Source organism: Saccostrea echinata, unplaced genomic scaffold, assembly GCF_033153115.1.
Source record: "Saccostrea echinata isolate AGI-Se365-2 ecotype Australia unplaced genomic scaffold, CSIRO_AGI_Sech_v1 ptg000003l, whole genome shotgun sequence".
NCBI lineage: Eukaryota > Metazoa > Mollusca > Bivalvia > Ostreida > Ostreidae > Saccostrea > Saccostrea echinata.
This window is the reverse complement of record NW_026889752.1, coordinates 11,828,999-11,856,912: the sequence shown is the minus strand read 5'-3', so window position 1 is coordinate 11,856,912 and position 27,914 is coordinate 11,828,999. Positions and strand designations below refer to the sequence as shown.

General features: G+C 31.7%; 1 protein-coding gene across 6 annotated transcripts in view; it reads left to right on the top strand.

Moving 5' to 3' along the window:
• Positions 1–27,914, top strand: part of LOC133178579 (dystrophin-like) — a 136,265-nt gene that overhangs the window by 9,228 nt on the left and 99,123 nt on the right. For 4 of the 6 annotated variants that reach the window (XM_061313294.1, XM_061313292.1, XM_061313291.1 and 1 more), the window contains exons 2-8: positions 7,008–7,069; positions 10,167–10,259; positions 11,550–11,630; positions 12,444–12,536; positions 13,273–13,445; positions 13,946–14,061; positions 14,935–15,110. In XM_061313294.1, the coding sequence (XP_061169278.1) occupies positions 7,008–7,069; positions 10,167–10,259; positions 11,550–11,630; positions 12,444–12,536; positions 13,273–13,445; positions 13,946–14,061; positions 14,935–15,110 (794 nt within the window). Of the gene's footprint in view, positions 1–7,007; positions 7,070–10,166; positions 10,260–11,549; positions 11,631–12,443; positions 12,537–13,272; positions 13,446–13,945; positions 14,062–14,934; positions 15,111–16,792; positions 16,899–22,063; positions 22,219–27,914 lie in introns of those variants that run through there. The other 2 variants (XM_061313296.1, XM_061313297.1) reach the window with 2 other exon arrangements.

Below are 27,914 nucleotides of genomic sequence, written 5' to 3'. Positions count from 1 at the left end.
GAGAGAGAGAGAGAGAGAGAGATGATTTGACCAATAGAATAGCATGAATACTACAGATGAGTCAATGATGCAATATAGTTGTATGTACATCTCAAGATAAAGTACATGCAGTTATGGATAGGAAGCCAGAAAGAGTGAAACAATCTTTGACCCACTTTACTGCCTATACTGAAAAGTTTCATCAATGTACAGTCAAACCTTGTTATCTCAAACTCAATGGGACCAAGAAGAATGTTCGAGATGTTTTGAGATTTCGAGATTTCGAGGGAAGAATACATAAAGATAATGTCATCAGGACTTCCAAATCACTTTGACATATCTATGGTATTCGAGATATAAGTGTTCGAGATACCGAATGTTCAGCTGTGAAATTTTTTTTCATTTTTTTTTATTAATGAACTACTGTACAGATGTATTTACCAGTATTGAATACATAGCTAGCACTGTAAAAAAAATATGTCGTGCATTGAAAATACATATTCTGATCAGATTTACAGGAAAAACTCCCATTCCGTTTAATTGGATTCTTCTGTACATTAACCATTGCTTGGTCAGAATTACCAGACTTCTTGGTTTGACAAAGAACCATGTGCAGCTGCATGGTGACAAATTGGTCCCAAACTTGTGAAAGGAAATATTGATTAAATTGCTGTAAAGAATAGAATTGGATGAAAATGACAACATTTGAAACCCATTCTATTCATCCAAGCTTCAGGGACGCAAGCAATTTACACCTGTAACATCAGAATTTGATTGCTTCTAGTGAAATGGCACTAAGTTTTTTTTTCTCCATGTTAGGGTTTTTTCCCCAAACATTTCAAATGAAAGATGCAAAATTTTGAAATTCTTGCAATAAAAGGTTTCTAACATTTTTATTTGTAAAGACGTGATCTCAAGATACATTTGTATATATAAATTATATTCTTCAGTCAGTGCATGTTTTTCTATTGCTACCGAAAAACAAGTATGCCAAACCCTTTTATGGATTGATAATCATTTTGTCCTGTTTGCTTTGGCTTTCCAACTTTGAATTAGCCATGTTTGACCAGTGTATAAAGTTGCGGTCTAATTTCCTCTCACTTCTGAGGAATACGGACTACACTCAGCCAAATGATAATAAAGCCAAGTAAATATGAAGGGGGAGCTTGATATACCTGAGGTAAATAAACACAACTTCAAACGTTTGTCTGCACGATACTGAGCCCCGGACTCCAAGTAAGGTGTTAATGCTCAGTGCCAACACTGTTATGTAATGTGTTATATAATTCGAACTTAATCCCTGAATTGGTAGTTTCTGCATGAATGTGGTACGAAATGGACCACCCGATGCGTCTGCATGGTCTAATTTTTTTTTGTGTGTTTGTGCTGTAGAAGATGTATAAGGCACACACTTAATAAAATATTCATTCCATTTTTTTTGTTTCGTACATATTTTATATCACTGAAGTAAAATTTCATATTATAAGTAATGTTGGATAATTTCATGAATGCATGGGCAAGTGAACTATTTTCAAAGGTGAATGAGTGAATTAAGGTCTTCAGAAATTTTTCATTAAATATTTTGGGAGATGTGCTATTTAAACATACTGGTTCTTGCTTTTAAGGTGAAGAGGCGCTTTGGTTTGTGTTCAATATATGATCACTTCAATTAAGTACATTCAGATGAACTATCTACAATATATACATGTAGATCAAAACATTGAAAGTAATAATCTGAAAGAAATGTTAAAAATCGATCACAGCCTGAAGTATAGAGATCGATACATATAAGTTACTCAAAGAAAGTTGTAAATTCTAGTCTCTAGAGTATCTCACATCTAGTTTTAAATGCAAAGCACATACTCGTTGGCAGCATATTTTATCTCGACCTCAATAGATTTTATTCAAAGGAGGAGAAAATTTAAAAGTGTTTATAGTCCTGCTGGTAAATAAAATCGGCAAGATTTACAAAACTGAGTCTGATAGGATTATCAAGTACTTGAGCATAATTATGTAGGGTGATCTTCAGGGTTTTGGAAAGGGAGAGTGAAAGGAAAAATAGGTTTCTTTCAATAGGAGTTTAGCATAATACATTTTGCTTGTCATCCAAGTTGTTGAGATGGTCAAAGGAGTAAAATGTAACAGGGCTGGGTTGCAATTGGGTATATGTACATGGCATGGTGGTTCGGTCTTGCAGTAAAATGTTGATGGGTTAATTTAATTTTAATCTGACCCTTGCTGCATGATATGCACTTGTTATAAAAGGATTGAAAGAATACAATTTACATCAATTTTGGGGTTTGTCATGACCAGGGGTTTTGATCAAGGGCATATTTTGCAAAGTCATGTTGGACTATAGACAGAACAGGCAAATTTATGGTAATTTGGGATCATAGTGATATAGGGAAAAATTAATAGGGATTTTTTTGAAGTTATAAGTTTAAGAACATGTATGCATACTTATCAGTTTATTAGATATCTAAATAAGGTTTTAAATTCAGTACTTGCTGCAGGTTTGAAACATTATTATTTCAAAAAGTGGAAGTGAGGAGGGGGACATACAACAACAAAAGGGGGAGGGGCTGTCAAATGAAAAATTTTACTGATTTTAATGTCAATTGAAAACAAATATTTCCTAGTGTAGTAGTCCCAAAACTTCACCCTACCCATGTTATTTGGTTGGTCCTAAGCTGAAATTTTACATTAGGGTCCTTCTGTACTGATACACTATTACACTATATATATCTTGTGGACCCCCTCAATCTGTCCACAGACAGGAGGGGAAGTATTGATCGCTATGAACTTGAAATTGACACCAGATTGGGGATTAGTCTCCTATTTATCTGAGGCTTTCTCTGGTCTTTGTGGCCAAACACGATGGTGAAACAAATAGGATATATTGTTGATTACTGCCAATCGATCGGAGGCCATTTGATAGAGTTGTTATTTGAAAGTTTGCAATTAATAAGTAAATGCCATTTGGTATGTTATTTATCAAGTGATTTGTCATTCCTTTAGAATAAGTTGAGGCAGTGAAGGGTTAGTAGATTTTACCTAAGAACACTTTGTTTGCTTCTGACATGGGAGTTATTAGCAATACATTTTAATTATTAATTTACTCTGCCCCCCCCCCCCCATATAAGATTTTTTTTCAAACAGAGACTGGTTACAGGTGTGTTTTCAATGCATACATATGTATAAACTAGATGATCTGTATTTATTTAAAGATATGGATATGGAGAATCTACATTCCAATAGAGAATTCTGTAATTGCTCATGGATACCCATGCATGGTCAAGAAGTAGATAAATTAACATATGAACATGCATTCACAATGCAATATTGTATGTATATTATAATTTAACAGGTTACATTGTGTATTTTATTCACTGGAAAATTTAATGATTTTATGCTATAGCTGCGCATTACCTTAAGCATAATTAATTTTTAGCAATTATAGAAATATCACTTTCATTTTCTCTTATAATATTTAAGATTTAATTATTAGCAACATTTATTTGCAGTGTTGCATTAGATTAGATGACACCAATGTCATGCCAACATTAGATGGTCACTAAAATGAAAAGTTCTCATCTGAAGATATTTGTTATAATCACATTTTCAAGTATGTCTGACCAACATTGTCGTTGACCTAGAATTGGTTTATAATAAATGTAAAAAAAAAAAAAAAAAAATAGAGGCATCCACCCAAAATATGTGACCTTCAAGATAGTGTCTGTCCAAATCGAATAACAGTGTACAAAAATTGCAGTGTTGCTTTCACATGTAAAGCTTTTCGCATAAACAAGTTATTAACTTCTCAATAGGTGCATTTGAAGTGCAGTTGAAGTGCATGATATTGCAACTTTATTCCTAGGGTTTATTCATGTTTGAAAACAATCTTTAAATTAATTTTTACTTATTTGACATTAATGCCACCGGATTAACACCTAACATGCAATTTCCTCCCAAATTAGGACCCAGTGTTGTTTAATCTTTCCTGACCCCCTTTGGTTTTTGATGGATACAAGCTCAATATTTGGAAGTTGATCTGATTACAATGACGGGTTTATCAAACCATTCCATTGTTGGTGGGATAAAATAGGCCATGTAAAACATTTCACTTTGACAAAAACTTACACTAGTCAGTTTCTACTGATAAAGGCACTTCCAAAATTTCATGTCCTACCAAGGAGAGATTTTTTTTTTCTATAAAGATAGTTCTGGACCTTTGATTCATAGATAGATATATGTCTTTAAATTACAATTTGTAATCTAAAGTAAAAAAAAAAAAAAATAAAAAAAAAAATTTCAAAGTTTTTAGTTTATAACTGAATAGATATAGTGAATGCTTCTAAAATAAAATATGAACAACTTTTCTTTGTGAGGATTGAGGTTTGAAAGTCAGGCAATCTGTTATAATGCAAACTTTTTTTTGACAATGATAACATTCCATGATAACATTTAAAACAATTTTACCTGAAACTATTTTCATCAAGGATTTGAAAATGTCTGAAACTTGATTTGCATTTTGTTGTCTATAACTATATAAACATAGGTTTAATAAGCCAATGCTAATGAATTTCTTGATATTTGAGTGATCCTTACTGTGTAAATTATCATTGTCACATTAACATGACAAACAGTGATACATTTAAATAGGAGACTGTTATATCAAAGATCTGTGGTTACTTATTGACATAGCCCATGGCTTATTTGGGTTTCATTTCTTAATGTTCAAATTCCATGATAACATTCTATAAACAGACATAGAAGACACATTATGAATGAAAACACGTCTGCCAATTTCGGAGGCAATTTGCCATGAAATTAACATGATCGAATGCTGAAGATCATTCAGAAGCAGATAAGGAAAAATAAAACTGAGTGATTGTCATCAGTTTGCCACAAATGTTGCCAGTTGTTGCCTGTTTATAATTTAGAATAAGAATTTATGGTGTCAATTTTAGTTTAGAGTTTATAAATGGGTTTTGAACGGGAAGTTCTCATATTTTCTGTGATTGGGGTAAATTATAGCTTTGGCAGATCTGTAAAGTCTAGATGATTCACGCCAGATTGGGGCAATGCAGAAATCTTAATGATCATGCTGAGAGTCTGAATTTGACAGTTAAGTGATAAAATTTAACTTTTAAAAAGATGTCTTTTTGGCCACACTGTTATTAAAGTATCCCCTTTCATCAGGTTCTAGTTTAAGTTGTGAATTTGGTTTTTTCTTTCCATTCATGATTTAACTAAAGGCTTAAAGTACAGAGGCTAGGTGATTCCATCCTTTCCTTATTAGGAAATATACTCTGAAAAAAAAATTATATAATGTAAAGTTTATTTCTTAATGTAGAGCTTTAAGCATGCTTCTTTCCAGCTTAATTCTTGACATCATGCAATGATAGTACGGCACATTTTAGATTTCCTCTCTTTTGCCCATATGCAATTGCAAATTATTAAGTTCATATGATATCATTTTTAATTTCGGTACCACTTGACCATTGTATAGAATGGAAGCATGTTCATCAGAACCTTTGTACAATAATTGCACAATTGTAATTGTAATTGTACAATGATTGTCATGCAGTTAAATCATCCTTTCAGAAAACAAGCTGTTTCATGACTAACAAATGATTAATTTTAAAAAATGACAAAAAATGCATTCAATAAAGTCAATATTTCAAAAGAATCGGAATCCATGTTTGAAAGTAAAACAGATGTAATGGTTACTTTGTGACAAACTCATTACAGATAACTGCATGTACCAGGACTGTGACAAACTTTTGCAAGTATCCCAGCAATGCAGCGTGTTTGTGTGTCAAAGATGACACCTACTTAAAATGGATACTTGACCTATATGTTTATTCCTCGTGACCAAAGAAACATAAATATGTTTTGGGAGTGTGATTTTGGTATTCTTTCAGGCGATCACTTAAAAATATACTGAAAAAAAAATTGGCTATGTAAAAACAAGTTTAACTATTCTTGGGTAAATATTGCATTTTGTACATATATTTACATTGTATCAGATGAGTTAAACAAATATTTCACATGCATTGCATACCTATTTAGTTCCAGATATTCATCACTAAATTCACTAAATGTGAACGTGATATCTTTAGATATTTACATTTCTATTGATATCAGGTTAAACTTTCTGTAAGACGAGATGAAAAAAATAAAGAATTATTTAATGTTGCATTTCTAAATATGTACTTTGAAATTCATATGTTGATGATTTTCAGAGATAAAAAGATTTGAAAGTTTTTTTTACTTCTACTAAATTCTCCAAATAAATAAAATGCACTTTAAAAATACTTCTAAAAATCCTAGACTGCTTCTTGAAATCATATACTGTCAAACCTCGTTATCTCAAACTCAGTGGGACCCAGCAAAAAGTTTGAGATATCTGAGTATTTGAGATATCGAGGGTAAAATACTTAAAGAATAAGTGTTTGGGACTTCCAAATTACTTCGACATATCCATGGTATTCGAGATATCAGTGTTCGAGATACCGAAGTTCAACTGTACAATGTAAAATTTGAAGAATTAAGTTTTGTTATGTGGGGGAGGGTGGGGTAGAGTGGGTGGTGGTGCTTGGTTTTATATGGTTTATGCTTTATTTTATTCAATATAATTACATAAAATACTTTGAATGGGTTGCAATGGACAACAGGCTAAGCCTATTTGAGCCTTCTCCCAACAAAATTATTATTATTTTTATAATAAGCAAAGATTATTAACATTGATTTAAAGCTGTTTCATCTTTGGGCACCATATTGCAATCTTGTCAACTAAAAAGATATTTGTTTCTGGGTTGGCATTGGCAAGTTTATGAAATTTTCATTATCTGTAGACAAAATGAATTTCATTGAAGTACACACAAATTCAATATTATAAAAAGAGATTTTTGTACTTGAATAAATTGATTCTTAAAATTAATTTATAATAGGCAACTCATAACTAGTATTAAGCAGTGTGACTTTTTTCTGTAGATTAATTATTAAAACTTTTATTTTTGTAGATGAAAGGGAAGACATACAGAAAAGATCCTTTACAAAATGGATAAATTCACAGCTGTCAAAAGTGAGCTTTAATAGATCCTTTACAAAATGGATAAGTTCAAAGCTGTCAAAAGTGAGCTATAATAGATCTTTTAACAATATAGTTCCTGTTTAAAATGCTTCGAAAATTCTTTAATGAATTATTAATGATATCAAAAATGTTTTACACAAAGGTTAAACATTGTTATGTCATTTCTATATTGGTGGTAATAAGTGCATTTTAAGGACTTTTTTCCCCACTAGTAGTGTAGCTATTTTTAATTCAATGTCATTTCATGTAGACTATATCATATATAGCTATTTAGTATTCCTTCTATGCTTGGGCAATTGTTTTCTTAATCCAAAACGGAACCAATTGCTTCACAAAAATATAATTTTATACAGCATTTATTTTAAATTTCACATCTTTCAAATGATACTTGCATTAATTGGAACTTTTAGATTTCTATATATATATATATATATATATATATATATATATATATATATATATATATATATATATATATATATATATATATATATATATATACATTTATATACATGATAAAATGCTAAAACTCAGTTCAGAATTTTACTAGTATAGGAACTTTTTTCAGAATCAGTTGAATATAAAACATTTAAAAAAACAAACAAACAAAAAACCCACAAAGTTTTATTGAAGGAGACATATTGTCAGTTTGTTGTGATATTCAGTAGATGCACTTTAATCTGTATTAGTGCGTTGATGAATTGATAAAGGCCACAGTTTGAAAACTATCAGGATTTAAATTCAATGTAATTGGAAAGTTTTAAAAGAAATAAATCACATGATAGTTTTCAGGTGGTGTATTAATGATTTCATTCAAAGAGAAATTTCAAATGTTTTTCTTTGTGTTTAAATTTTGAAAACCTTGTTTCGAGTTCAAATGAATTTACAGATTATTTTTGATTGGAATATTAAAGATCAAAGGATTTAGATTATAGTGCTGCAAGGAATATGTAGTTATCAATAAAAAGCAAATTATTTAATTTGAAGAATGCTGAACAAAATGTGATTCGTAAGTGGTGGACTGTCAAAGTATGAAAGGATTCAAGGGCAAGGAAGAGTTGTACTAACTGTTTTTAAAACTCATGGATAGACAATTAAATTGTACTTTAAAAACTGAAAAAGACAATTTAAAATTAGTTTTCCTGTGTATATATATATAATAAACACTGCTGTCAAGGACTTTTTAAAATAAGTGCATGGTCATAGGTTGGGCAGGATCATTTGTCCTTGAATGTATATACCGCTTGAAAATCATTTTTTAATCACAAAAACTAATTGATTTTTTGCATAATTTCTGCTCCAGGAAATTTCAATCTGGCAAATAATTATTTATGTAATTATTAAATATTATGTTCCACAACAACCAAAATTTACAAAAATTCTGTCTTGCTTATAAATTCAGATTACTATCATGGGAAAATGGGTGTCACAAATATTTGGTGAGCTATGTGCAGTTCATGGCAAAATAATTTTGTTTCTAGAACTATAGTAGCTGGTCATGAAGTAAGGAGTCTGGGTTGAAATTCTGGCCTAGTTCATCATCTTCCATCAAGTTACACAAGAATAATGCTATTTCCATGAAAAATTAATTAATTCCAGAAATGTGGACAGCACGATCAAAAAATATGACAAATATGACACCATCGTATAGATTAATTAACTTCTGTAAGCAGTCCTTACAGAGTATTTTCATGTGGCATAAGATTTCATTGCTAATACATGTATTTAGTTCCATATTGTCACTCTTTTATTTTGGACTTGCTGTTTTTAATAGATGATACATGTATAGCAAAGTACATTACATTTCACAGGAGATGCTTAAATATGAATTGAATGTATTGATCAATTTTTTAAAGCCAATCCACTTTTGATTTTCTGAATGCTTTTCTCTTTACATGGAGAAAAAATATATGAAACTCTCTCTCTTAATTGATCTCTCAGATTTCAGTAAAATTTGTTGACATGGTTGTTATGGTTACTCAAAAAAGAGGTAACTGTCATAATGTAAATTATTTCAAAATTATACTCCTTGGAAAGTTTTGATCTAGTTTGACATATTTGTCAAACATCAAGAATGTTCATTTAAAAAAAAATTCTGTGTATGTATAATTTTCAAAAAAAAGAAAGAAAAAAAAAAGGAAATATCCATGCAAAAAAGTTCAAACCAGTAGAGCTACAATCTTTGAGAGACTTCTGGTTCTAATATCCAATAAACCAACTGAAAGCACTTTCATATATAATAAAATGAAATTTTCAAGCAAATCTTTTCTGATAGTGGAATTGATATTTCCGAAGTATTACAATTAATTAGTACATGACTCTTTGTCTCAATTAACACAGGAAAGTACATATATAAAGAAAGACCAACAATAATTTGAAGGCAATTTTTGTTGGTAAAAAAAAAATTAAACAGTTTGAAAATTTTTATATGTAGATTTGTAAAGATTTTATTGCATGAGAATTAAAGTTTTTTTTAATCCATTTAAAATATATCCTATCCTGCCATACAATGTATATATGTTCCATTACGGTAGTTCATACACACATATTTATACATTATGTCGCAATAAAAGAATCACATCAGACAATTATTTTGCTACTTGTCTGGGTAATTATATGTTACCACCTTACTAATTTTGAGGCAAAATAAGGCTAAACAAAAAAATATTTGTGGTTCCAGTTACACTTCCAAAAAAATTGGGGCAGGTAGGTAGGGAATTTTTTATTATTTTTTTTTTTAAATGATTTTCTTAATTGTTTCTAAATAATACCTATCACTGCTTTGCAAATGGCATTTAGATGTGGTGTGATAATATACTAGTCAATATTGGTAGGGGACACCTACATGCTAGCTTGCTTTGGATTTAACACTGTTAAACACTTGCACTATGTTTTGCAAGGAGGCAGTCATTGCTGAAACTAAAACTTAAACTGGAGCCATTGATGGAAATTGGGGAAAATTCCGGAAAAAGTATGAAAATTGCCAAAAAAAAGTTTAGGGTCGGGGGTATAAAATAGGGAAGGTCGGGTAACCGGAACCACACATATTTTTTTTATTTGGCCTAATATTTTTAATATTTTTTTTCAGGCTGGTCATTCCTTGGTTACAGATTTGTTTACAGACCTTAAAGATGGCACCATTCTATTGTCACTGCTGGAGGTCCTTAGTGGTAAATCTATGGTAGGTTTCTCCAAGGTCACTGCATATATCAAATGTCAAGGACACTATATAGCCTAAGTTAAATGATGAATGCTGTCAAATTCATATTTCTGAGAATACAATTTTCAAAGTTTAATATTGCTAAAACTGAAGCTTAGATAACTTTATTAATACTTTCATTGATCGACGCATGCCATAAACGAACATAATGCGCACTCAAAATTTAGTGCAATCTTCCTCTCCAACTGATAACAGAATCATAAATTAGTGCACTCAAGTTTTGACAATGATGTATATTAGTTTTGATCATATATTAGCATGTACATAAATTTGCGGGCAAGAATCAGCAAGAAAGGCGCTAATTATATGATAACCACTTAAACAAGCTAGTACATTTACTGTAACAGTTTTTTTTACATGTCAAGGTCCTTTCTTGCTAAATTTCAGTGCACTGGGGATGTTTTGAAATAAGATCAATTCTTTTGGCTAACAACATTATTATGCTTTGCAGTAAGTTTGAGAAAGTTATGTAATTAGGAGAAAATTAAAATAAGGAGAGAGGTTTTTTTTTCAAATCATCTGTACTTTAATGGTATCATATAGTAAAGTGCATACATAAAAAATATATATATATAAAGAATCAGATATATAAATCATTCAATAATTTTCACAGTATCTTAATAAATCACTTGAATAGAACAATAAATGGACACACGGTTATTGTAAATGAACAAAGCAAAGCGTCATAAAATGCACACACTGCACAGTAGATTCACAAAAAAATCAATGATATTGAACAACAGATGTCAAATTAATTAAGACTTAAACAGCTGTTTATAGCTAGTGCTAGGAGGCAGTACATTTATAAACTTTGTGTGTTTGCAATCAATTTTTTGTCAAAATATTCATTAAGTTCATTAAAGAATACATGCAATAGGAAGCCATGTTTGTCCATGCACTTGGAATAGTAAAATGATATGAATTGTTTTATTAAATTTTGGATTTACTGTACTTTTAATATTTACTATCTTTTGAGTGTTCCTATATTAAATATGTCTAATGGCTATTAATGAGTTTTACTGTAATGTTACATGTCAAGTAAAATTTCTTAATTAAGTTATGCAATTTTATATAACTCAAAAAATCAATTTCAAAAAAAATCTGCTCTTGACTGTTTAAGAGAAACAAAAAAACAAACAGTTATTCTGATTGCAGAAATGACACTTAAGCTTAGAAACGTAATTCAATTTTTGCTGAATGTAGAAATCAGGGACCCTGATAATAACTTCCAGTATTGTCTTTTTTTGACAGGGAAAAGAGAAAGGTCGCATGCGAGTTCACCAGATCAACAATGTGAATCGAGTCTTGGACGTGCTCGCTCGAAATTACAACGTGAGTCATGTCCATTCTCCATTAATGTCCCTTTAATTAGAATTGATGTTGCCAGAATTTTGGGAATTTCTCAGGATTATCAGGCAAAGTCATCATTAGCACAATCGTAATGGCTTAATATAGCCAATAATAGTATAAAAACGGGAAACCGTTTCGTTAATGGAGGACTCCATGCAGTAAAATCAGCAGCTGTGAAAATTATTTTATTGAAACTTGTGTCATTTTATGCTGAGCGGGACATTTGTGGCTTTGATATCAAGATTTGGGGAAAGATCAAGTTTGCTTCTCAGTTTTCTATTGATTATAGATCTTACAGTTTGTAGACATTGCACCATGCAGCTTCTTGTGACACTAGTTGCTTTGTAAAAAAAAAATGATTGCATGAGAATGTGGAACAATGAAAAAGTTTGCAATGACTTTTTTAATTATTTCCTTTGTAAAAAATTCATATGTAAAGATTTAATGGTACATGGACCTTGTACAGTTAACTGTTACCAAAATATGGATTGTAATGTAGATCACCAAAAGATTTGTGTGACCCCTTATTTTTGCAAGATATAATTTGGGAATTATAAGTTAGACAACATTTTCAAGAAATCTAATTATTGTTGTATATGTATATTATCCTTAATGAAAAAAAATATATGCGGGAATAAAATTTTTGCACGCAGAGAGTCTTGTGTAATTATGCAAATAAAATGTGATTTACAGTATTTTGTATTTGGGAACAAATGCATAAAAAAATCTTGTTTTATCTAACAGAACTAAACATTTATTTTGCATACCATAATCTGAATTAAATATGATCTTTAGATTAAACTGGTCAACATCAGCAGTAATGATATCGTGGACGGGAACCAGAAACTAACGCTAGGTCTAGTGTGGAGCATCATCCTTCACTGGCAGGTTAGTGTTTTAGTAGTGAAATTTTAGCATACGCAGGCAGCTTGGGTCTTTTTATCCCTTCACAACGAAGTTGGAGGGGATATACTTGTAGTAACATGCTTGTGTGTGTGGGGGGGGGGGGGGGTGATTGAGTGTGTGTGCAATGGAAGTTACACAAGTGATAATTTACATTGGTATGTATGTACTCTTTTGCATGGAGATGCGCTGCTTTGCAGTGCTCTTGTTATAGTTTGGCTCATATCTCCGTTATCAAATGAATAAACTTGAGATTAGTGTGAAATTCAGGTGAAAGTCATCATATTTTAGCTATTTTGGTAACTACTGCATAAAAAGTGCATTCTGGCAATCATTATTATCATTGTTGTACAAAGCAGCTTTATATGACTTAAAAGAAGAGTTTCACATGAGTTTCACATAAATTCCTTGTGAGTGTATAAGTCAAAAAGTAATACAATTTAAAGCTAGGGCCTCTGAATTCTAGATATGTTCTACAAAATTAGGCTATCTGGCAGTCACGTAGCTAGCCAGCAACCAGTGAATCTGATTTTCACTACCACTTGACTTTCACTTGAGTGTTCTTTTGATATGAAATCCATGTGAATAGTGTTTCAGTTTTCATGTGAAACATATGTGTTCATTGCTTTTATCCATGTTGTTCATCAAAAACATGATTGGCAATATCAGATTGTTTTCTTAAACTTGTTTATTATATGTATCATCTGTTTTACATTTTCAGGTTAAAGATGTAATGAAGGATGTGATGGACGACTTGAGACAGACAAATCTGGAGAGGACTTTGTTGACGTGGTGTCGTCAGTGTACGGAGGGATATCAGAATGTTGATATCCATAACTTCACGACCAGCTGGAGGGATGGGCTGGCCTTCAACGCCCTTCTTCATCACTTCAGGTGCAACACCCCCCCCCCCCCTAAAATGTTTTATTATTTTTTAAATTTACTAAGTACTACTTCAACATCAGCAATCTGTTTAAATGCTGGTTTATAATTGCTTATGTAGCATCTGCAATAAGTATACATTCTACATATACATGTAAATTTCCTATGTATTAATTAAGGCATGAATTGTCTTATATCATAATAACTTTAAAAGTTAATAGAATGTAGAGGTAAATGTTTTTCTAATCTTTAGAATTATGGGATTATAAGATTACAATTGCATGGATAATATATATACAGTGAAACCTCATTATCTTGAACTCAGTGGGTCCAAAATAAAAGTTTGAGATATCAGATGGTTTCAGATACCATGGTTAATTAAAATACACAGAGGAAAGGTGGTTGGGACTTCCAACTCACTTCGATATATCCATGATATTCGAGATATTGATGTTCGAGATACGGAAGCTCAACTGTACTTTGAGTTTTTTTTTTTGTATTACTGTTTACAGGCCCCAGCTATTTGTGTACGATGATCTGCTGAAGAATGACAATGAGACCAACTTAGAACATGCCTTTCGTATCGCACAGGATCATCTCAAAATCGATAGACTGCTAGAACCTGAGGGTATAAAATAAATTTAACACTCATACTTGTATATAATTTAAAGTATAATTTATATTCAAAATCCTCCTGCTTCCTTTTGACCATCTGCTGGAATTTAATTGCCAGGTAATGTGAAAGGCAGGGAAGGGGGGTAAAGATGGCTGGGTGGGGGTCGGGACAGGTTTATCAAAAGTAAGCAAAGTCTAAAAGTGAAATGAAATAGAAAGAATAATGTTAACTAATAAAAGGATAGTTGTCAAATAATGAATATGAGAGATTTTTTTTTTATTAACATTAAATAATAAAATGTATGAATTTTAAATTTAGTCTCCTTAGGAGAAAAGAAATGGATTTCAAACCAGGCTGAATAAGTACATAATAGATCACAATACACAAGACAAAGTGCACAAATAAAGAAGTTAATGAAACCATCAATTATTCATTTAATAAGATAAAGACTTCCCCACAAGGCAAGGAAAGTCTAGACAAACTGGTTCACATCAGATGACAGCTGCTGCAATGTAGCAGGTGTCACATAAATAAACAGGGAATGGTTTTCTAAAAGTATACCTCCACAGAAGAGAGTTTTAAAAGATTTTATTTTTTTATAAAATATAATTTATTATCATAGATGTATTTCCAATAATATCTTAAAAACATGATGATGCATTGCTGTAATAGATTGTAATATCTGTTGCACAGAATTACTTATATGGCTGGTATAATTACATGTTTTTTTTCTAGCTAACATTCATAATGATGAGTAATCAAACAAGACCAAAATAATATTTGAAAAAAATATCTATATATTTATATTTAAAATTCAATATGACATAACATAAATATGATTAATTCCTACTTTATACAGTACATGTTATTGATTTAATTCCACAGATGTTAACGTAAAGACTCCCGATAAGAAGTCCATTATGATGTACCTTATGTGTTTCTTCCAAGTCCTCCCTCACACTGACATCCCCACCCCCGAGGATGACCTGCCCCCCTCCACCCCCTCATCAGCTACAGATAATGGCAACTTTCAGTTTACCGACCACAACAGTAATAAAGAGGTAAGAAAAAAAATTAAGATTACATCAGTTATAAGGTAAAAACTGAAAAAAAGCAATTCACATATCTTTGCCCGATTTGCAAATTATCCCATGTTTCCAACTGCCGTTGATGCCCTGGAATACCCAACATACTGAGGCAGTTCACAGATCACACGAGGCAAAAGTCTGGATATAGACAATAGTCAGATAAGGCATATTTATTCACAAAGCAAGCAAGGCATTGCAATTCAAAAATCAGACACAGTTAACACTAATAGACCAAAAAATTCTGGGCAACTCACAAATCAGACAAGCAAAGCAGTTCATAAGCTAGGCAAGGAAAATGATCAGACATATATGTCACTTTTAGATGAGAAAATAAATGGGGCAACACTCCAACACAAGTTGAGCAAGTCATACTAACAATATTGGGCCAGTGTCTTATTAGACAAGGCAAAAATTGTAATCAAGATTTACAGATCAGCTGATGCAAAAAGTAATTCAGGATTGGATGATGCAAAAGTTGGACAATTCCACAAATCATGCAATCAAGAAATTAAACAGCTAGTGCATACATGTATAAGTTATGCAGAATAGTGATGAAAGATATTTTTGCCAGGGGTTGGTGTGTGTGAATTTTAAATGAGCTAGCGGGTTTTCTTGGCGGGTGTAAAATTTGACATTTTGCTTGGCTAAAGGTATGCCAATTATAATTTTGGCATGATTTATTTTCGCGGACACAGGCTTCCAACTCTTTGCAAAATAACAATAAGAAGAACACTGAATATTTTAGCGACTAAAATTTTAGCGGACTGCTACCAAAATAAGCCAAAATTAGCACCCTGCTAAAATAACCCACTGTACAGTATTATCTGTATGGAAAAATGAAATATGAATTAATATTATATCAATAGGCAATGGCCTGCTAAATATTTTGTTTTGACATTTGTTGTCCATTAATTCCTTCACATATTTGTGTAAATGACTGTAGCAATTTTGAAGGATATGGTAAAATTTGAGGGAATTAAAATATAATTTCATTTATATGAGCCTTGTTTATGTCTTAAAATTCAATTGTTTAAGACTGTTTCTTAATACAACGAACATACAGGTTCACAAGTGATAATTGCCACTATCAGTTTATTTATTTATTTTTCTTTAGTTTCTTCAGTAGTGAATGAAGAGGATTGAGCAATTTAAAAACACTGTTGTCTGTTCATAAAAAGTAAAGCAGATAATTGAGATAATGTTCTGCTGGAGTTTAAATGTCTGGTATATTGGGTGTTATTGTTGGTTAGGGTAATGAGTAAACACCTGCTTTTAAGCTGACATATTATGTTTAAGGATCCATAAATTCCCTTAAATGAAGATAAAGATCTGGTCCAGTTAAACATATTAAACAGGCAATCGTTTCTTGTTTCTTCTGTCAATCAGGCATGGTTCAAAATGAAGACTAGAAGAGTTACCTCCCTGAAAAACGCACTCTCATAAATTTTGATTTTAAAAGTAAGGAGTGGACGTTCAAAAATATGTAAATTAGCTAATTCTGTTTGAAATTGTAGTTTATTTGCTGAAATTCATCTAGTGACCATTTCAAATCGCCTTTTGACTGAAAACCTTTATCATTAATTAACTTTTGAGATTTTCCCTTAGGATCTATCAGAGTTGCTGCCCTTTCGATTCGCTCTTCTATGTAGGAGATGAAATTGTTTTGTTGATAAAGTTCTAAGGAGGGCATGACATTTCGGTTGTGGGCAATGTTTGGATAGTTTTAAAAAGAAAAGCCTTGATGAAAATAAGCAAAATGTCGTAAGTAATCAATGATAATAATTTAATGTTTTGTATTTATTAACAAACAAGGTGTTGCTTGAAAGTGAAAGTACACTGTTGACTAAAAAACTTTAGGTACGGGGCGTTGTGATACAGGAATGTGTGCACATGTTCTTATCCATCCATACATTTCCTTGCTCTTTGTTAATGAAAATATGCAAAATGCTATTGTTTGCCAGTTTGACAGTTTTAACTTAAAATAGGGCATTGGAGTTGATAACTAATTAGTCAAGTACTGAGCAGCGTGTTGTCCAGAAGTTGTGGTATTGATTTTGATTGTTATCAGTCACTGAATATTAGTCCAAGACAATATTGACTTATTGTTGACAGTCACTGAATAGTGTGCTAATTGTATAGGACACAGAATCCCTTGCTTGTTTCATAAATATGGAAATATTGTGTCAAGTTTCTTCATTTGCATTAATTGTTGTACATTTGAGTTTTCATGTTTGCATGCATGATACTCCTAGTTCATTGTCTATAAAAGAGACTGTAAGATCATGCACTTTCTTTAAAATTAACCACTGTTTATTGTGTTTCTTTACTAGTAAATATGTTGTTTTAGTACATGGAGAAATATTTTATTCTGTGTGTGGCGTATACATGGTATAGCTAATATATGTTAAAGGAGACTTGTAATTTGATATATAATGAAGGGGATCAAAGACATGCTTTTGTCTGCATATGAGTAACATTTGGTGTCGATCCACCTGTCACTGATTCAGACATAGTGCTATATTATAAAGTTGTTGCAGCATTATAAATTAATTCTAAAGTTAAAACATATTTGAAAACTTTATGGTTCAATTTCAGGTCCAAATGAAAAAAAAAATAAACAAAAAAAGACTTTCAAATATTTATTGCTGAAGTCTTCAGCACATATTTTAATATTCAAGCTTGCATTAAGATTGAGGTTTGATTTTTTGCCATGTTTTTCTTGTGTTTAATCTGTTATGGGATGCCAACCACTTAATCTCATTAAGGTAATGAAATCGTTTCATGTGTAACATTTTGAATTTGATTTTTTTTCCCCAATTGCCAGCCTTGCTCTGCAGTGCAATTAATTCATTGTACAAAAATACTAACTTAAAGGTACAAAAATTTACACAGTTGTTTTCAACGTTTGAACCAAATGTCCAGATCCTGTATTTGAGAGATCTCTTCTTTTTATGGGAACTGTTAGAAAATCGTTTTTCATCTGCATCGCCCTATCTGTACTCATCATCAAAAGCACGTACAGAATGAAATGAGTAAATTAAGCCCTAGGAACTGATCAAAAGCAGTCAAATTCATAGGCTACAGTTATCATAATGTAAACCAAACAATTGAATATGACGTGTCACTTAAAATTGCCACAAATCCTATCAACAAAATATGGAAGCTTCCAAAATCCACGATAGCAGTAGTAATATATGGGCTTTTAAATTGGGACTTCCCATTCATGACTCATTTGATATTATAACCAATAAAGCATTGAAATCACTTGAACTTGTGTAATTTAATAATCGGAGAGGTTTAACAGTTTTTAGATTTCTTTTGTTCTTCCAAATCCATCCATACAGGAGCCAACAGTGTGGGTGCCGTATAGGCTTTTGTTTTTGTTTTTGTTAAATGAGATGAAGAGAGTGTTTTGGTGGGAATATCCAGGAAGCATCTGTAACAGTTGTGTAATAATTAAAACAGAAAACATTGCTGGCTATTAGGCTAATGATATCAGGGAAAGAAAAATATTATGCTCGGGGATGTGTTGAATCAATTTTATGCAGATATTCTTGATATTGGAGAAAACTATGAGAATTGGTGAGTCAAGATCGTGATTTTTTTTTTTTCAGAAGTATAGCCATCTGTCCGAGTTTGCTAGAATGTAGTCAATGATTGATTCAGTTTTATTATTTTCTGTCTTAGGGGGTAATATAAATTTTAAATGTTGTTTTCCATTGAGTTGCTGTGAAAATATGGTGGTAATATAATAGTTTTATAAAATGTTGTTTTCCATTGAGTTGCTGTGAAAATATGGTACTATATGATGTTTTGTATAATTGAATAAGGAATATTCAACTATTATGGCTATGAATATATGCATCAGGTTTGTTTAATTTGAACTTCAGGGAACTATGAAATATTTCATAAAAGTATACCTGCGTTATGACTCAAGAGTTAACACATACTGCCTGTAAAATGAATGCATTGTGTTGCAAAACGAACAATTTATATTTACAGGGAAAAATAATTAAACTGTTACAACTTAATCATGTAATTTAAATTTCCCCCCTCTCTTCTTGAATAATAAAATAGATTCTATGACCGATTACAAAGCAACAGCTTTTAAATCTCTGTAAAACACCTCATTTTTTTTTTAATTACAAGAGGGTTTTGATCTTAGAAGACGACTTTAGGTTTCAAATTCTCCTCTTTTATCTGAATAAAACATTTGCGTGACAAACATACTCAGATGAATTGGTCTGTTTCAAGTAGTAAAGCAAGCTGGAAAATTTTTTTAATTCCTTTTCAAAAGAAATCATTTCACTGAATGTTTTTCTGTGGGACTTCAACAGTATCTGATGTTTATAATGTGTGTGGTAACTATGATATGTTTTTGAAAACTTGATCTCACTTTGAAGGTCAAATACATGTAGATGTTGAGCTATTTAAAAGGTTAATCAGTTTGTATACAATTATATATATATTAAATATGTATAGGAAAGTCAGGGACCAAATAGGACATAAAAACATAATTCAGAGAAAGCAAGCTAAAATTATTAGGGGAAAGGTGTATAAAATATGTGAAGTGAATTATTAATATTGAGTTCTGAACAGACCGTTGAAGCCATCTTAATAAACAATTACATGTACAAATGGCTGGTATTATTTAATAATTCATACAAGAAAAAAGAAATAAGGAAGAGTTGATTGCTTTTAAAATACAATGTAACAGCTTTTATACCATTTAACAGCTAATACCCTCTACATACAGGTATAAAAAGTCAAGGTTAATTATATTCAGGTCTATCTCTTAACATGTGAATTAAATTTAAACAGTAAACATAGGATCAAATGGTGTTCATAGCAGATATTTACTTTGCAATGCAAATCACTAATTTGGATCCACTTAAGTTGGAGTCTTGTGGCAATGAGGAGAAGTTCAAAAGAGCAAAAGAGAAAGGATTATAATTACCCAGTTTTGGGATTCCTTTTAATTCTTTTATGATAAAATATTTGGCAAGAAAGTAAAAAAATGTCCATTCTTCAGATTTTTTCTCTTAAGTGATATTAGTATACTGCAAATTTCTGAGAAAAAATATGATCTTACAATAAAGGAAAGGCTTTTATCAAAAGTGACTTTGATTTCACTTTTGTAGTAGTAAAATACAAATAAATGTACTTGATAATGAAATAGACATTGGAGTACTGAGATAACCCACACTGAGATACATCCCCCTCCCACCCAGACCTTCCAAAAGATTAGAAACTTGGTATTTTTACAGTAATAGATGGTACCTTGTGGAAGCAATTTTAATTAAGTATGTTACAGAATTTTCCCCATCAAATATTTGGGCTGATACTATCATGATTTCAGCTATGGAAAAAAACAGGGTATGGGCAGATTTTGAAAGGCCTCCCTCCCCCCCCCCCCCCCTTCCTTTGCTTCATTGTATATACCATAAAAAAGTCCTACTGGAAACCTTGTAACCCCCCCCCCCCCCTTTTAAAAAATCTGGATTAAGTAGACAGAATCATCTTTCATAATCATCCTAACTCTAAATTGACCCCCCCCCCAATGATAGAGAGAAAAATTGGAATTTCAGGTTTTACCCTAATTGTAATGTTTCTTTTTCAGAAAGAACAAAAAACAGAGAAAACTAACCCTTTTACATTTTTGAGAGACATTGTTGATAAATATTGTGGCTAGACTTGACTAACTACATGAACCATCTGGCCATGTTTTGGCATGTACATATAGTACACAGTTGTCAAAGGGTCAGTGACTGAGGCAGTATACTGAGGTAAATCAGAGGCTTAACTCTGAGTATATCATCATTGAACTGAGATTTGAGCTCATCTAATGGTCATGTATTAAGAGCCATTTTGGTTTTGGGGGAGATAGGGTTTGTCAGGTTTTGTCTTTATATATGTACATATCTGGACATCACTGGCTCCATAGAAATAACATTCTGGATTAGACATTTTATTAAGAATGTTTTTAAGAATTGAGTTTACTGAAAGGGTCTATAAGTTTTCATCAAGATTAGGCAAGACTGTGGTATACACATCATCTGGATAAGACAAGTGTTACTGTATACATGACATTTTTCAATGCCTTGCAGATTGGTGAGAAATACTTTACATTTTGCTATGTTCACATTGTCACTTATTTTAGCGTTTTTAGTAAATTACTTCTACCATGTCTACAGTTGTATAGTCACATACAGAATCAAGAAAAGCACTGTGTTCAGAGATGTGCATGAACATACAATCATGTATGGCAAAGTCTGAAAAAAGATACATATATATAAGTTTTCATTTAGTATATTTAATCATTCAGTATTCTCAGCAATATTCAACATGATTGAAAACATTTGCAGTTTACAAATCACAGTTTTTCAAAAGATTTTTCTGTTTTATAAGATTGGAATTTGATATATCATATATTCCACACACATTTTGATAAGAATTGCATTTTTTTGAAAGTCTTCATTGCATGTTAGTTTATACACTTAAATATCTCAACCATGGAATTTTACACCAAATTATGTAAAAGATACAGGTTTTAGAAAAAAAGTGATTGACCTGAAAAAGGGTTGTAGAGTTGTGTGAATAGTTTACTTGTTTATGATGGTAGACAATCTTATGTACCTGGGGAATGTATATATAAACATCGGAATAATTACCACAGCTGCCAGAACATTTATTGTAACACAGGAGCATTGAATAACGTCTGCAGATTTTTTGTTGAAGATCGAGGAAAAAAATGATAAATGGAAGTTATTTATAGTGACACAGGAAGGGAGGAATGATTAAAAAAATTGTGTTTTTCTTCAGAAGCAAAGATAAAAAAAAATTGTACATATAGATCAGTAGGTATATAGGGTTGTTTTCAAAGAGGCTGAGTTTTCAATTTTGTATCTGTTGCGGAACTGAAAGGTGAAAATTTACAGAAGCCTAGTGAACATGTGTTGTGAAATTTTTATTTGAGCGTTGTACATTGCTGTTTGCATATGGATCTAGGTGCAGTGCTGGCTTCTTTCTTTGGGAAATACCTGGATAAAGATTTAGTCGGTCCTTAAACCCTTGTTGACAGGTAATTGCATGGCTTTTAAGTTTCGAAAATCTTGGGGGTATATCGGCATTATATGTACTGAGTATATATATATTGGGGAAATTGCGATGCACCAATATATTTTTCATTGGAAAAGATGCTAGTATGCAGCAAATTATCTATGAATTAAAATATGGCATTGTCTACTTGACCTTTAATGATGTAAATATGAATAAAGACATTTGAAATTAACAGTGACAATATTAGGTCACGTGTACCCCTTACTGTTCAGTGTTAATATCTTTGGCTTAATCCTTGGAATTTTGCAGCAGATCCTATCTTGAAAGTCTTTGGAAGGAATGTGATAAGTGGAGCAGATAATGAAATGGATTACTAAGTACACAGATGAGCAAATTGACCCAACTGCAGGTTGTGGAATGAAAAAAAAAAAATGTAAAATTTGTTTTTTAAAAGAGGTCTTTTTTTTTTTTTTAAATGTCTCATGCTTAGATGGCTGCAATCCTTCCTCTAAGCTTCCGTACATATAGGTACAGGGAGGCTTATGCTGAATTTTCTATCATGCTGTGATCCTGGTGATCGGTTCATTTAGAAGGTCTTTAAGAAATCTTGAGGATTTTTCACTAGTTTTGTCTGTGGTAGATCTATATGTAAAATTCTGAGTTGTATATTAATCATTAAGGATTCTAGACTATCAGTGAAGTCAGAAAGAAATATTATTTCACATTGATGTAGTCACTTTGACCTTAATTGGGAGCATATTTATTTACTAGGTTTTACCTGAAAACATTTTAAACATTGATTTCAGTATATTAATTGGGTTGGTACGTCAGCTGTTTTAAGTTACGTCATGAAAATAAGTGAAGGGCAGCTAGCTTATTTTTATGAAGTATTATGTAAAACACTTATTTTTGAGGGATCTGAAATTTTCATTGTTTGAGAAAAAAAAAATTCTTTGTTCGTATTTAACTTTTATAGGTTGAAGAACTAAATGTGACTAATTTGAAATTTTAACATTTAGTTGAGGACTGAATTCAGGGGTCTCTTCATGCATACATGTAACCAAAACAATGAAAATTAATGAAAATTAAACTCCCAACAAAAATTAGTGATTTCACAGTAATTATATAGTGAACAGGTTGCAAACTAGTTTAAGAATTGGGTACTGTGCTTTCCTTGTGAAGTACCGGTACTAATTACTTTTACAAAGACAGAGCTCCATTATAATAACATGATGATGTTCTGTAAAATGCAATATATTTAATTATCATCATGGGATCAGCTGAAAATTAAAGCAATGAATCAGTTTAAAGGGCTGTTATCTGTTGTGAGAACATCTTTGGTGATCATTTCCATACCGATCAAGTCATGATCTCTTTTTTTGCTTTCACGTTATACTAGAGCCAAATAATATCTTTGAAGGACGTACTAGAGAATAAATAATTCTTTGGAGATGTTATCAACTACAAGGGGTATGCTTAAAGCCGCAAGGAGACGTGAATGAAATCGCACTTCCTGTCTCTGGTTAGGTAATATCTTAATGTGTAAACAAAAATCACAGGTGATCAAGAGATTATGTAACACACGCAGAAACAAGGGGCAAAAAAAAGTGTAGCTAATAGCTACTTTTCATGTCTGGAGAAATTAAAAGATTTTGTCCTTGGGAAGAAAAGTTTTCATGACTTGTTAATTTGTGCTGGAAATAATGTTGAATTTTTTTAGATTGCTTACAAGTAACTTTTTCTGAATGTACGAATCCCCCCTTTTTTTACCCCGTGAACCATCTGGCTTTCATATGTGACTGCCAAAAAACATGTATTCTGAAATTGTTCCCATTGTTGTTCGCCATTGAGTCATTCTTGAATTACATATGATTTAGATAAATGTCAACAGCTGTAAAATTGTCTTTGAGTAAAATTAGGACGACCTTGGGCTTCATGTACTCTAGATTTCACTGACAGACAGAATTTTAAGTTCATTATTACAGTGTAGTTCAGTTATTTAATTTGTGCAATTGTCAGTGAAAGAAAAATTTTAAAAAGCCAGATTATGTTATGGATGAAGATGATCTTGCAATACCAAAATTCTCTTGCTACTTTAAAGTCCAGCAAGTTTTTTCTAGCTGTATTTTCTAACTATCTCAAAACTGTTTGAAACACTATATTTTTCAATCTTTGGGGTTCTTTACTTAATATAATGTATATTTGATGCAGTACAGATATTTTAAAAATAAATTTCTCTGCACTTGTAATAGAAATCTCCCTTCCTGTTCACTTATCAGGGAATTTAATTGATAAATAAATCCTCTTCATCAAAACTCAATCTTATCAATTTGTTTTTTGTTGGAGAGTTGAAAAAGAATATAAGCAGAGTAATTCAATGTATGATGTCAAAATTCTCATCTTGAGAGTTTCGCAATTAATGAATAGATCAGTGTGTTTGTTTCTATGTATATTCAAAAATCTAAGAAATTTATACTTGTAAGTGCATGCATCTGCATGGAGAAAATGTAAACACAATTGTTGTTGTGAATTTTACAGAGTTTTTACATGTACCAGTATATTAAATATCATAGTTAATATCTCAATGTTTAAAGAGCGCAGTTCTTTTACAATCATAGTTTAATGGAGATATAGGAACCCTCTTGTCAGAATTACATAGGGACTTGTCACTGTTTGAAAAAAAAAGTAATTTTCATTTTTTTATTGATTAAGTTTGTATTGTGTATACCATTTGCACAGTAAAAAAAAAATTAAATCACTTTCACCTGCACGTCAAATCTTATTTGCTACTTTAATAGCTATGATTGAAGAAGAAAATATATTGGGGAAAAAAATGTAAACAATTTTTTTCACATTGATTAACGAGAAGGTTAAGTAAATTTTTCTCACTTTGTTTAATGTCTGAGTTGCATTATATATTCATCATAGTTTTCGGTACTCTGTAATTAAGCTGTGGTCTCTAATGAAATCAGGTTTTCTAATCACAATGGTGCCAGTTTTTCTACTTTTCCTCTTTTAGATCTTAAGTCAGTATTAAAGAAGCTACTTGTTGATCTGTTTTCATTTAAAAGATATAAATCAAAGGTTGTCCAATTTTCATCTAAACTCTTCCTGTTTTTCTGTGCCAAAAGATGTACATGTATATTTACTCATTTTAAGGGGGGAGGGGGTTCATGTTTTGGCATCTTTTTGCTCTAGTTGGTTAATCAATGCCTCTGAAATATGAATTTACTTAGACAAAAAATGTGGAGATAAAGAACAGTATTCGAGCTCAAAAATCCATTAAACATTACAAAATAGGAGCAGAGCAAACACGGACCTCTAAGACATCAGAGGTGGGATCAGGTGCCATGGAGGAGTGAGCATCCCCTGCCGACCGATCACATCCGCTGTGTGCTCCTTGTCATGATCAGGAAATAATGGAAAAATCTGTCAACAATTCAGTGTGCAAATAATGGCCTAACAATTAGTATGAAAAAAGCCAGTCAACTTATATAATAAATAGCAATAGGTAGCACTTATAGAAGATTGTTTCAAATGTCATTTACAAATGTTTCCACAAAAGTACACATGCAGTGGTTCTTCATTCAAAAAAGACATTTTAACGTACTGTAAATGTACTATTTTTCCATGGGGTCATACTTCTGTGAATTCACAACTTCTGTTAATTTCAAGGATGGAAAATTAAGTAGATCTCTTACATTGCCAATATATGCCTTGCATGTACTTTAAGCATGCCGGGACAAATTTCCGTGGGAAATTGTGGCCGAGTACATTAGCGTACATTAATACCATGCAGAGAAAAGTACTTCTACAGTATTAATAATTGATTTGAAGATGGCTAAATTTGCAACCCAGGTAGTATGGAGAAATGCAGTTTACGTTTAAAAAATAGTGTACTCTGAATGACAATATTTGAAGAAAAAAAAGACCCCCCCCCCCAAAAAAAAGTAAGAGTACTCCAATTCAGTAGTGTTTAAATTTGTGAGTTAAAATTGTGAACAAGTTGTCTGTTATACCTGCACGAGGACAAGAAATGTACAGTAGAATAGTAGAAAAAGAGCTACAAAAGATTTTGGGGTTTTTTTGGTATACGGGTTTGATACTGTGTGTCTATCTTCCAAGTTAAAAATCTGATCAACAGTGAACAACTAAAGATGTTATTCAGGACCAGGGCCTTTAATAATTTTAAGTGAAGATGTGACTTCATTCATTTTAAGAGGCTCAGTTTTAGAATTATTTCCAACAGTTTATTTGCCAATGAATTATGAAATTTGAAGCAGCAAATTTTAATCACTGAAAAAGTGAAAAATTGCCTCCTGCCTCCCCTATTTGAAAGCCCTCCAGGTCAAATTGAGAGAAAAAAAGTCTGTTTTTTACATGATTTTCACATTGTTTTTTAGTTTACCTAAGTTTAAAATTCTCTGCTCGCAGCAGTTTAGACATGATCACTGCCTTGCATAATGTCCATGCCAACTTCATGCACTTAGTTTTTCTTTTTCTTTCTTTCTTTTTTTTTTTTTGGTTGCACCTTTGAATAGTTTGCCTGCTGCAGAATTCAAAGTATTTTTGATGGTTAATATAACAGAAATTTGTTTCCAATTAACAAAGAATGTGTTTAATGCTCCCGGATCTAATTTAGTTTGTCAAAGATTTGAAGAATTTTATGGCCACTTAAGTGAAAATAACAGTTTTCTATATCATTGAAGATGATTGCTTTGTGTTATCTTTAATTCCAAATTATGAAATATTTGTGTTTTCAAAAGGGTCTGTCTTCAAAGTTATATGAGCTAGAATATTGAAAATACGCAGGCTTTGAAAGGTGTCCAAGAAAGTGTTGATATTCAAGGCATGCTTGATCATCTTAAATGTTTTTTACTTACCTAAAGATGAGTCTTAAGAATTAAAAAGTAATAAGTCATTTGATAATTCAAAAGCACATTCCATTTTACACATAATGGTTCCTTTGTACAAACTAGTTTTTCTAAAAAAAGAAAAAAGAATATGCATTATACAATATAAAAAGAACAATGTAAGAAAAATTTATGTGCCAGAAATACAATGTGTGGTAATATTAAAAGCTATTAAGGATGTACATTTATATATTTGTTTCTTTAAGAATTAAAAGGTTGAGAACTAGTGCACAAAAATTTTACGACTTCTTCTGTGAAACCAAATATTAAATGCTGCACTGCACGTCTTGACACAGATATGGAGGATTCCTGCTCTGGTTAAGAGGGTTCAGTGTATCAGGAAAAAAGCTAACTGTTGGGGGTGACACTTCTGTACAGATAAAATAAAGATCTGATTTCACAGCAGGTAAACACAGGTAAAACGGGTCTACTATGCAGACAGGTGTAGAAACGCATCGTAGAATCAAATCGTGAGTGGGGCTTACATTGTCAACAAATTACCGAATTTAGCAGGTCAATATTTAGACAAGTCATATAGATCAATATTAGCTCAGCACTTCAGCTTAGAATTTCCAAAACGTGTCCTCCATACTCTCTTGAATGTCATAGGTTCAATTAGTATTCTAGTTGTCAATTTTTTGATTTGGAACCTTGCGCTTTGAGAACTTTTTTAGAAGTGTTTTATGATAAAAGGGGCTTTTATTTTGGCAGTTTTGTTTTTTTTTTTTAGTGAATAAATTGACTTTTGGAATATAGATGCATATTTTTTCTGTGAGCTGTTGTTTCATGTGCTTGGAATGCAGAA